General features: G+C 41.0%; 1 protein-coding gene across 2 annotated transcripts in view; it reads right to left on the bottom strand.

Moving 5' to 3' along the window:
* The window catches only part of PAPSS1 (3'-phosphoadenosine 5'-phosphosulfate synthase 1), a 112,808-nt gene that overhangs the window by 16,065 nt on the left and 84,040 nt on the right, over window positions 1-12,703 (bottom strand). For both annotated transcript variants that reach the window (XM_019962341.2, XM_019962342.2), the window contains exon 11: window positions 2,886-3,115. In XM_019962341.2, coding sequence (XP_019817900.2) covers window positions 2,886-3,115 — 230 coding nt within the window. The remainder of the gene's footprint in view (window positions 1-2,885; window positions 3,116-12,703) is intronic.

The following is a 12,703-nucleotide window of genomic DNA, read 5'->3' as shown; positions in this document are numbered from 1 at the left end:
AGCTGCAGCAAGTTATCCAGAAGATCTAGCTGAGATCATTAATGAAGGTGGCTACACTAAACAATGGACTTCCCTGGTGGCTTAGATGGCAAAGAATCTGCCTGCAACACAGGAGACCTGGGTTCAGTCCGTGGAGAGCCCCTGAAGAAGGGAATGGCAAGCACACTGCAGTATTCTTGCCTGCAGAATTCCACAGAGGAGCCTGCTGTGCTACAGTCCACGGAGTCACAAAGAGTCAGACGCAACTGAGCAACTAACACTTTCACACTAAACAACAGATTTTCCATGTAGGTGAAATAGCCTTCTATTGGAAGACGATGCCATCTAGATGATGTCATTCATAGCTAGAGAGGAGAAGTCAATGTCTAGCTTCAAAGCGTCAAAGGACAGGCTGACTCTTGTTAGAGGTTACTGCAGCTGATGACTTTATGTTGAAGCCAATGTTCATTGACCATTCCAAAAATCCTAGTGTCTTTAAGAACAATGCTAAATCTACTCTGCCTCTGCTGTATAAATGGGACAACAAAGTCTGAACAACAGCACATCTGTTTACAACATGGTTTTACAGAGTATCTTAAGCCCAATGTTAAGAATTTTTGCTCAGAAAAAAAGATTCTTTTCAAAATACTGACACTGCTCATTGACAATGCGCCTGGTCACCCAAGAGCTCTGATGGAGGTGTGCAATGAGATTAATGTTACTTTCACGCCGGCCAACGTTGTGGATAAAGGACTAATTTCCACTTTCAAGTCTTCTTATTTAAGAAATACATTTTATAAAGCTGTAGTTGCCACAGACACTGATTCCTCTGATGGATCTGGGCAAAGTCAATTGAAAACCTTCTAAAAAAGGATTCACCATTCTAGATGCCGTTAAGAATATCTGGGATTCCTGGGGAGAGGTCAAAATAACAGCATTCACAGGAGTTTGGAAGAAGCTAATTCCAAACGTCATGGGTGACCTGAGGGGTTTGAAGCTTCAGTGGAGGAAAGAATTGCAGATGTGGTAGAAACAGTAAGAGAACTAGAATTAGAAGTGGAGTCTGAAGATGTGACTGAATTGCTGCAATCTCACAATAAAACTTAAATGGCTAAAGACTTGCTTCTAATAAGCAAAGAAAGTGGTTACTTGAGATGGAATCTACTCCTGGTAAGATGCTGTAGATTTTTAAATGACAACAAAGAATTTAGAATATTACATAAACTTTAGCTGATAAAACAGCAGCAGGGTTTGCGAGGACTGAGTCCAATTTTGAAAGAAGCTCTATTAAACAGGATTGTATGTTACAGAGAGCTCATTAGTGAAACAGTTGATGGATGTGGCAAACTTCACTGTTGTCTTATTTTAAGATACTACCACAGCCCAAACTTCAGCAACCACCACCCTAATCAGTCAGCAGCCATCAACATGTAGGCAAGACCCTCCACCGGTGAAAACATCACAACTCACTGAAGGCTCAGAGGATGGTTAACATTTTTAAGCAATAAAGTTTTTTAAATTAAGGTATGTAAATTGCTTTTTTAGAAATACTGTTACTGTGTGCTTAATATACTATACTATATGTAGACATAACTTTTATTTGTACTAGGAAACAAAAAAATTTTATGTGACTTGCTTTATTGGGATTACTCACTTTAATTTCAGTGGTTTGGAACTGAACCCACAGTATCTCGAGGTATGGATATTACCTATAGATCAGATCAGATCAGATCAGTCGCTCAGTCGTGTCCGACTCTTTGCGACCCCATGAATTGCAGCACACCAGGCCTCCCTGTCTATCACCAACTCCCGGAGTTCACTCAGACTCACATCCATCGAGTTGGTGATGCCATCCAGCCATCTCATCCTCTGTTGTCCCCTTCTCCTCCTGCCCCCAATCCTTCCCAGCATCAGAGTCTTTTCCAATGAGTCAACTCTTCGCATGAGGTGGCCAAAGTACTGGAGTTTCAACTTTAGCCTCATTCCTTCCAAAGAAATCCCAGGGCTGATCTCCTTCAGAATGGACTGGTTGGATCTCCTTGCAGTCCAAGGGACTCTCAAGAGTCTTCTCCAACACCACAGTTCAAAAGCGTCTATTTTTCGGCACTCAGCCTTCTTCACAGTCCAACTCTCACATCCATACATGACCACAGGAAAAACCATAGCCTTGACTAGACGAACCTTTGTGGGCAAAGTAATGTCTCTGTTTTTGAATATGCTATCTAGGTTGGTCATAATAAAATGTTGCCAGTCAACAGAAGATAGATACATGCTCAATATTACCAATAATTTGCATGAAAAGGTTGTTCATTTTTTGCTCCTTCTAAGATCTTTGAAGAATGAAGTTGCACTCTCAGTGGTCAGCATACCCAGTGAGCTGCCATTCACTGGATCTGTGACAGTACAAGAGTATTTGAACTTTGTATGCCTCAGCTTACTACCAATCTACAAAATGGGGATAACTGTACCTACTTCACAGGATTAGTATAGGGCATTAATTACAAGTATTAACTTAATACCTATAATGCAATTAGGAGAGTGCCTGTCACACAATGACTGCACAAATATTAGTCAAACTCTCTTATTACTTGGATCCCTTGCACTTACTAGCAAAATCATCGCTGAGTACTTGGACTACTTCTATAAGACAGACAGAAATGTCATCACTGCCTTAACACTTCCCAAGAAAATTCCTAAGATCATGAACCATGAAACTAGACTCAATTTTTATTTCTACTTCTAAAGTATTGAGAAATTAGTTTCTTTGGTTTGCCCGTCTCTGAAACTGGTACAACAAAGCCTGCCACTGGTCAGCTGTTGTAAAGATAAGGCAGTACATTAAAACCCTAGGAGCAGCTTAGAACACAAGGTGTTTCACAGATTTATGCAGAGAATGTAAAACTTACTGCTCAGAGTCATAGTAGTCCATCCGCTTCTTTTTCTTGTTATAAGCGGCAACTCGAAAGGGAACGATCTCCAAGGTGATCAGGCCCGGGGCCATGGTCAGCACTTTGGCGCCATGAGTCGGCTCATAAAGATCCTTCCCTGTTTCTGGATGGGGCATGCCAGCAGGGTCTCGGCCAACAATGTAGAAGTTGGCTCCCGCAACCATCCGTGCTCTGCAATGCCACTGGACCTAGAACAGAAATGGTCACATTAGACAACCACGATTTCATGACCAGCACTTAGAAGTAGTAAGTGGATAATAAATGTATATACTTCCTATATAATCAGTATCTATTAGCAGGAAATCTCAACAAATTAAAATCATCTCGGGAAGCCAGGAAAAAAAAAAAAAAAACACCTGGCAAGCCCTCCCCTTCCAAAAAAATCTACAAGTATATATGTATATGGATCTGGGAAGCATAAGACAAGGTGTTGGCTGTGACTTAACAGCCAGCTGCTTTCAAAGGTAGCTCTGTAGCCTATACCGTCACATCGACTCACTGTGTAAAAACAAAAATTACTTGGTCTAACACCTAGAACTATAGAAATGTAGAAGTTAAAGTAACTGGAAGAGAGCATCATTCTCATTAAAACAGGAAGGAAGTGAATCCTCAAAGGTTAAGTGACTCGGCCAACAGAGCATAGGACAAACCCAGGTCCACACACTTGGTCTTCGTTCCCTGTCAGTGTACGGCTCCATTATTTAGTGATTTACAAAACCATCTCAGTTCTATGTGAACAGTGACATAAATGATGGCCACTGCATATCATTTCATCTCTCTTGATAGCCTCTCTTCTACCAAGTACTTTATTTTTATATCAACATAGTTCAGAAAGTCCAGGAGTGTGAAGGCAACCCCATACCCTATATTTGAATAGGCCACCCTGAGGATTTTCAACTTTTCTAGTTGTTTCTACTGATATTTACCTCTATATTTCTAAACAGTACATGTATACAGTTGTAACCTGTTAATTTTAGATATTATATACTGTCATCCCTCCATATCTGTGGATGCTCAAGTCCCATAGTCAGCCCACCGTATTCAAGGTTCTACATCCATGGATTCAATCAAGCACAAATCATGCAGTACTGTACATATTTACTGGATAAAAACCTGCATAAAAGTGGACCTGCATAGTTCAAATTGGTCATGTTCAAAATTGTAATATAGGCATAATTTCCACATGATTATTTACTACTATAAAAGAAGATATTTGGCTCTTACTCCACTGTCTTCATTCCCTATCCCATTTATTCAATAAACACTGTGGTATCAATACTTTGGTGAAGTAACCATTTATCTGTAAAATGGGGATTACAATTGTATTTACTGGATATAATTTTTAATAAAATTAACATATGAAAAAACTGAGGACTTAGAATAGTACCTGGAGCAGAGTAAGTACACAATAAATGTTGGCTGTTATCATCTTTATTTTACTCCTCTCCTTGTACAACTGTTTTTCCTAGAGTAAATAATTGCCTTAATTCGTTTTCTGCTTGCTTAGTTTTCCATAGACCTTTGTTTCTATATACCTTGTACTGTCTTTCTTCCTAAACACACAGTTTAATACAATTCTCAGTCTCCCCACCACTGAGTTCTGACCAAAGAAATGAAAGCCAAAGTGATGTGTGCCACTTGCAGATGTGGATCATTACAAAGCCTCTTGAGCACTAGCCTAGTTTGCTTTCCTCATGAGCCAGCTGAAGAGAAAGGACCTAAGGCCCTGTAACTACCTCTTTTTCCACTACAGTGTTACTTCTGCTTGCAGTGAGCTGCAGTAGTTCTGTATGCACCAGATGGCAAAGCATGAAGCCACACGACCTTTGTTCTCCACATACACCACCCCTTCCTCCATTCACCCCAGATTCAGCTCTTCATGAAATATCTGCTCATTTCCCTCTGCCCCTTCGCAGCAGACACACAGAAGAATTCCACTTGTTCAGACTCAATTTGTATCAAGGGGTCAGTCAGCATCAAATCATCAATTAAGTACTCTGCAACTCCACTTAAATGTAAAATCTTTTCTGCCTCATGAAAAATAGCTACTGCTTACAGAGTTAAATTAAAAGGGCAGTCTAAGTTTTCTGAACTTAGGTGAACTTACTTTGCTCATTATATATTTACGTCTGGATGCTTAAATCATTCAAGTGCCAACTGGTCAATAAGCCAGGAATATATTTCAAAAGCATATTGGTGACATGGGCCAGTTATAAGTCTGCCTTATAAAACTGTCAGAAAATGTAATTGCTTCTCTGACTTCTTTTAGAAGGTATATGAGTAAATTACATGTAAACACAACAAACATGGAGTCAGCTTTCCCCTGCAGGCAACCTAAATGGTTTCAATGTATATTTTAATGAATGGTTCCCTTATGAGAAAACTTTATGATTTTTAACAGCCATGAGTAAGCAAATCAAATGTCATTCTTCCAAGAAAGCCTAGTGTGAGTCAACTTATAACCTACTGAACAGGTAATATGTTTTAATGAAGTGAATGCAAGTCAGCCATGGCCACTGGTATCTGGTTAGGAACGTAGGCTTTCAAGTCAGGCTGTCCTAGATTTGAATCCTAGCTTTGCCCCTCACTGATAGAAGGATCTTAAGCAACTTCTTTACACAAGCCTCAGTTTCCTAATTTATAAAAATGAGAATGATAACACGTAATGCATAAGATTGTTGGAAGTTTTGAAAGTACTCAGGATACTACCTGGCCTTCAATAAAGGAAAGTGGTTATTACTGCCACTATTACTATTACTCTGTGAAGTATTTCCTGACCATCACAGTTGAATTAATTGCTTCCTGACCAGAATTTCTAAAGAAAACTCCTTTCCTCTCTGAAGAAGATGACATGCTGCCCAGAAGATGGTTGTTAAAACCCAGAAAGAACTGTCTGTCTATCCGGCAGACTGAGGTCAGGATGTATTCCTTATCTTTTTATGCCATTGGCTAGCATAATTATCAGGAAACTGAATCCATACTGAAGGACTACATGATGATGCCTAAAAGTTTTCTATGAACCCCTATAAGAATCTGTAAATGGCCAACCTAACAACAAAGGACTTATTTTCTGCTTTACTTTCATCTGTGTAGCAAAGAACAAACAGCTTTGTCATTTTTTTCTGATTATAAGAGTAATTTAATTCACATGTGGCAAACACTGCTCGTTGCCTCCACAACAACTGATTTCTCTCTGAGCTCCCTATTCCTTAGTGACAGAAACCTCCCCCTAAAGGATGAAAATGCTACGTCCTTGCTTTCCCAGCAATATAGCATGGGTGCCTGCGCAAATAACAATCTCTTGGGAAGCTGTCTAGAGGATTCCTGAAAAACTTTTTTTCCCCATTAATAAAACTCTCAACTTTCACTTACCTGAAATGTCTTCCCTTCACCTTTATTTTTGCTTGACTATAGAATTCTAGATTACTAGACATGTTTCTACTTTTTTTCTCTCTTGAAAATGCTACTCCATTGCTTCTAGCTCATAATGCGCTTGAGAAGCCAGCCATCACTCTCATTACTCCCCTACTGTTCCCTCTTCCTCTCCCCATCTCTCTGCTTTTAAGGTTCCTCTCTATCATAAATTTTCAGCAGGTTGGCTACTATGTACCTAACTGTGGTTTTCTCTGGGTTTATCCTTTCTTATATTTACTGGGCTTCTTGAATTTGTAGGCTGATGTTTTCCACCAATTGCAGAAAACTTACAACCACTTTTTTTTTTTCCAAAAAGTTTTTGTGCCACATTCTCTCTCTCTCTTTCAGAACTTCATTCATACATATGTTAGATGGCTTGAGATTGTCCACAAGTTACTGAGGCTCTGCTTGTTTTCTCCCATTTATTTTCCTTTTTCAAAAAATTCCTACAGAGTTTTAAAAAACTCACTGACCTTTTTCTTCTGCCAACTCTAGTCAGCTTTTAAGTTTATCCAATAAACATTTCCGTTTCAGATACTATACTTTTTTAGCCCTTAGTTTTCCACTTGATTTTTTTCAGCTTCCACTTTTCTGAGATTCCCCATCCAAAGACAATATTTTTGTTTAAGAAGCTTCAATGGTCTTATTTGTTAATTCCAACATCAGCATCATCTAAAGGTACGCTTCTAGTGAAAGTTTTTATTCTGGATTATAAATCACAGTTCCTTGCTTATTTCCAATAATTTGTTGTATGCTGGACTTGTGAATGATTTGTGTTAAGGACCCTGAATAATGCTGTTCTCGTTTAGAATGTTAAGAGCCTGATTCCAGCAGGCAGGTAATTTACTGGCACGTCTTCTTATCTTTTTGAGGCTCAATTTTAAGCTCTATTGGGCAGGTTCAGTCCAGTTTTTTGGACCAATTGCCAACCTACTGCCTTTCAACTCCAAATTCACCCTTAGTATTTGCTGAGAAAATGGATTGAAAACTAGGCATTTCTCCTTCACAGTGAGCACAATGTTAAATCAGCAGAGGGCATTAGAGGGACACTGCAGGAGGAAGGATGAGTAGCGGTACCTGAATATGGGGCCATTTGGTGGCACAGGGGTCCAGCAGCAAACCCAAAGTGCACACTCCTTCGACAACCTCAAAGCCCTAGCCTGAGTCCAGTGATCACCTCGCTACAGTCCTCCTAATGCAAACACCAGTGCACTCCAAGCCTCCCACTAGCAGCTTCCTGACTCCCTCTGCTTACTCACGTATCCCGCTGTGCTAGACTGTGCCTCAGAGAGTTGCTTCCTGCATTAATTGCTACATGGGTATCTCACAGTGTGCACCAATCTGGCAGCAAGCCAGCTCCCAATGAATGCTGTGACCCCCACTGAGCTCACCAGTCTTTAGCCTCAGCTAGCCTGTGAACCTGGAGAAGGCAATGGCACCCCACTCCTGTACTCTTGCCTGGAAAGTCCCATGGATGGAGGAGCCTGGTCGGCTGCAGTCCATGGGGTCGCTAAGAGTCGGACACGACTGAGTGACTTCACTTTCACTTTTCACTTTCATGCATTGGAGAAGGAAATGGCAACCCACTCCAGTGTTCTTGCCTGGAGAATCCCAGGGGCAGCAGAGCCTGGTGGGCTGCTGTCTATGGAGTCGCACAGAGTCGGACACACTGAAGCAACTTAGCAGCAGCAGCAGCAGCCTGTGAACCAGAAAGAGGGTTGTTTCCTGTTATCTGGCATCTGGCACACTGTTATGAACCAGTGTGGTCCAGAGAGTCCACTCAATTTCACCATCCAGTGGGAAGAAACCATACCTTTTCCAATGAGATCTGAAGCCCAGCCTTGGGGAGAGGATCCCTTTTCCAATTCTACCCTTCCTTTGGTAATCTCCCTCAGCCCTAGGGTACCCTTCAGAGTTCACTCTGCATTTTTTAGTTACTTCTCTATTAAAGTTCAGAGAAGGCAATGGCACCCCACTCCAGTGTTCTTGCCTGGAGAACCCCAGGGACGGCGGAACCTGGTGGGCTGCCGTCTATGGGGTCGCACAGAGACAGACACGACTGAAATGACTTAGCAGCAGCAGCTATTAAAGTTTAACAATTCTTTAAACTTCCCCTGTCCAATTCTGTGTGATTTCCCACTTACTGACTGTAAACAAATTGATAACACGCTTTCTGGACAATGTGGCCTATTTTCCAAAAGCATTTGTTTCTGGTGTCTTAGTTGCATATCTAAGATGTTAACAAGATTTCTCCACTTTAGCTAGGCTGCAATGTCATCTTTCAACAATGAATAACCTCTAGTACCTTCCATCCACTCTCAAACTTATTGTAGCTACTCTCTACCAGGCCTCAGAGTCTTGCCCTGCACAAAAGCAGGCCAAGGAACCCTGGGGAACACCCTCACATCTTCTCTTGTCCTGAAAGTGAAAGCATTAGTCACTCAGTTGTGTCCGACCCTTTGTGACCCCATGGACTGTAGCCCACCAGGCTCCTCTATGGAATCCCCATGGAATTCTCCAGGAAAAAATACTGGAGTGGGCAGCCATTTCCTTCCCCGGGGATCTTCCTGACCCAGAGATTGAACCCAGGTCTCCCGCATGCAGGCAGATTCGTTACTAACTGAGCCACCAGGGAAGCCCTGCCTTAGTTCTGTGCTGCAAGTCTCGTTGCTTCAGCAGCCCTGAAACCCAATCTCTGCCTTCTTAGCTCAACAGCTATATTTATGCAATGGAATACTACTCAGCCACAAGAAAGAATGAAATCCTGACATTTACAACAACATGAATGTATCCAGAGATTATCATACTAACTGAAGTGAATCGGAGAAAGACATTTAAAAGATATCACCTATTGTGGAATCTTTGGCTGCATCCCTTCATTCTTTCTGGAGTTATTTCTCCACTGATCTCTAGTAACTTCCTGATGTTCAAGCTGGTCTTACAAAAGGCAGAGGAACCAGAGATCAAATTGCCAACACCCACTGGATCATGGAAAAAGCAAGAGAGTTCCAGAAAAGCATCTATTTCTGCTTTATTGACTAGTCCAAAGCCTTTGACTATGTGCATCACAATACACTGTGGAAAATTCTGAAAGAGATGGGAATACCAGAACACCTGACCTGCCTCTTGAGAAACCTGTATGCAGGTCAGGAAGCAACTGTTAGAACTGGACATGGAACAACAGACTGGTTCCAAATAGGAAAAGGAGTTCGTCAAGTCTGTATATTGTCACCCTGTTTATTTAACTTCTATGCAGAGTACATCATGAGAAACGCTGGACTGGAAGAAACACAAGCTGGAATCAAGATTGCCGGGAGAAATATCAATAACCTCAGATATGCAGATGACACTACTCTTAAGGCAGAAAGTGAACAGGAACTCAAAAGCCTCTCGATGAAAGTGAAAGTGGAGAGTGAAAAAGTTGGCTTAAAGCTCAACATTCAGAAAACGAAGATTATGGCATCCGGTCCCACCACTTCGTGGGAAATAGATGGGGAAACAGTGGAAACAGTGGCAGACTTTATTTTTGGGGGCTCCAAAATCCCTGCAGATGGTGACTGCAGCCATGAAATTAAAAGACGCTTACTCCTTGGAAGGAAAGTTATGACCAACCTAGATAGCATATTCAAAAGCAGAGACATTACTTTGCCAACAAAGGTTCGTCTAGTCAAGGCTATGGGTTTTCCTGTGGTCATGTATGGATGTGCGAGTTGGACTGTGAAGAAGGCTGAGTGCCGAAAAATAGACGCTTTTGAACTGTGGTGTTGGAGAAGACTCTTGAGAGTCCCTTGGACTGCAAGGAGATCCAACGAGTCCATTCTGAAGGAGATCAGCCCTGGGATTTCTTTGGAAGGAATGATGCTAAAGCTGAAACTCCAGTACTTTGGCCACCTCATGCGAAGAGTTGACTCATTGGGAAAGACTCTGATGCTGGGAGGGATTGGGGGCAGGAGGAGAAGGGGACGACAGAGGATGAGATGGCTGGATGGCATCACTGACTCGATGGACGTGAGTCTGAGTGAACTCTGGGAGTTGGTGATGGACAGGGAGGCCTGGCGTGCTGCGATTCATGGGGACGCAAAGAGTCAGACACGACTGAGCGACTGATCTGATCTGATCTGATCTGATTGTGGAATCTTAAAATACTGGTACAAATGAACTTACTTACCAAATAGAAACAGACTCACAGACATAGAAAACAAAGTTATAGTTACCAAAGGGGAAAGGGGAGGGGAATAAATTAGGACTATGGGATTAACAGACAGACATGACTATATATAAAATAAATAAGAATGTTCTGTATAGCAGTATATTCTGTATTGTTACTATATTCATTATCTGGTAATAAACCTATAATGGAAGAGAATCTGAAACTAACACAACATTGTAAATCAAATCAAATAAAAAGGATGGGAGAATAATAACAATTCACAGCCAGCAATTGTCATTGAAAAAAATCGGTATTTGTTTCAGAAATCCCTCCCCAAGTACATTTTTGCAGCTAATGTTTTTTTGACTCCACATAACTTACTTCAACAATGTAAGCGATACAAGTAAGAATTAAGTTTTGCTACCCAATAGTGCTAAAAGGGGAGTATTCACAATTCAAATTATAATCAGTTCTCAAATAATATTGATCTATGCAAATCCTGTTATGGTTCTCCCTGCCATCCATCACAGATTAAGATATTGTGCAACTAACAAACCAAAAATCAGTGACATATAGGAACCAAAATTACTTATCTCCATACACAGAATATTTACAATGTAAACACTTTAGAATTAGAATAGTTCTTGAATCATTGCAATATGATGTTTAATCCATGCCCCTTTTTATAAACATAAAAGTCTCATTTGCTCCCTGACTCCATTAGAAAATAGTTACCTATCATCTACCAAAATCAGATTATATTCTTTGTAGCCAAAGATGGAAAAGCTCTATGCAGTCAGCAAAAATAAGACCAGGAGCTGACTGTGGCTCAGATCATGAACTCCTTAATCCCAAATTCAGACTGAAATTGAAGAAAGTAGGGAAAACCACTTGACCACTGAGGTATGGCCTAAATCAAATCCTATACAATTATACAGTGGAAGAGAGAAATAGATTCAAGGGATTAGAACTGATAGAGTGCCTGAAGAACTACAGATGGAAGTTCATGACATTGTATAGGAGACAGGGATCAAGACCATCCCCAAGAAAAAGAAATGCAAAAAAAGCAAAATGGTTGTCTGAGGAGGCCTTACAAATAGCTGTGAAAAGAACAGAAGCGAAAAGTAAAGGAGAAAAAGAAAGATATACCCATTTGAATGCAGAGTTCCAAAGAATAACAAGGAGAGATAAGAAAGCCTTCCTCAGTGATCAGTGCAAAGAAATAGAGGAAAAAATAGAATGGGAAAGACTAGAGCTCTCTTCGAGAAAATTAGAGATACCAAGGGAACATGTCACGCAAAGATGGGCTCAATAAAGGACAGAAATGGTATGGACCTAACAGAAGTAGAAGATATTAAGAAGAGGTGGCACGAATACAAAGAAGAACTGTACAAAAAAAGATCTTCATGACCCAGATACCTACAATGGTGTGATCACTCACCTAGAGCCAGACATCCTGGAATGTGAAGTCAAGTGGGCCTTAGGAACCATCATGACCAACAAAGCTAATGGAGCTGATGGAATTCCAGTTGAGCTATTTCAAATCCTGAAAGATGATGCTGTGAAAGTGCTGCACTCAATATGCCAGCAAATTTGAAAACTCAGCAGTGGCCACAGGACTGGAAAAGGTCAGTTTTCATTCCAATACCAAAAAAAGGCAATGCCAAAGAATGCTCAAACTACTGCACAATCGCACTCATCTCACACACTAGTAAAGTAATGCTCAAAATTCTCCAAGCCAGGCTTCAGCAATACGTGAACCGTGAACTTCCAGGTGTTCAAGCTGGTTTTAGAAAAGGCAGAGGAACCAGAGATCAAATTGCCAACATCCGTTGGATCACCATTAAAGCAAGAGAGTTCCAGAAAAACATCTATTTCTGCTTTATTGACTATTCCAAAGCCTGACTGTGTGGATCACAACAACCCATGGAAAATTCTTCAAGAGATGGGAATACCAGACCACCTGACCTGTCTCTTGAGAAATCTGTATGCAGGTCAGGAAGCAACAGTTAGAACTGGACATGGAACAAGAGACTGATTCCAAATAGGGAAAGGAGTACATCAAGGCTATAAATTGTCACTCTACTTATTTAAGTTATATGCAGAATACATCATAAGAAACCCTGGGCTGGAGGAAGCACAAGCTGGAATCAAGATTGCTGGGAGAAATATCAATAATCTCAGATATGCAGATGACACCACCCTTATGGTA

The sequence above is a fragment of the Bos indicus genome, chromosome 6 (genome assembly GCF_029378745.1).
Source record: "Bos indicus isolate NIAB-ARS_2022 breed Sahiwal x Tharparkar chromosome 6, NIAB-ARS_B.indTharparkar_mat_pri_1.0, whole genome shotgun sequence".
Classification (NCBI taxonomy): domain Eukaryota; kingdom Metazoa; phylum Chordata; class Mammalia; order Artiodactyla; family Bovidae; genus Bos; species Bos indicus.
This window is presented reverse-complemented; position numbering and strand designations above follow the sequence as displayed.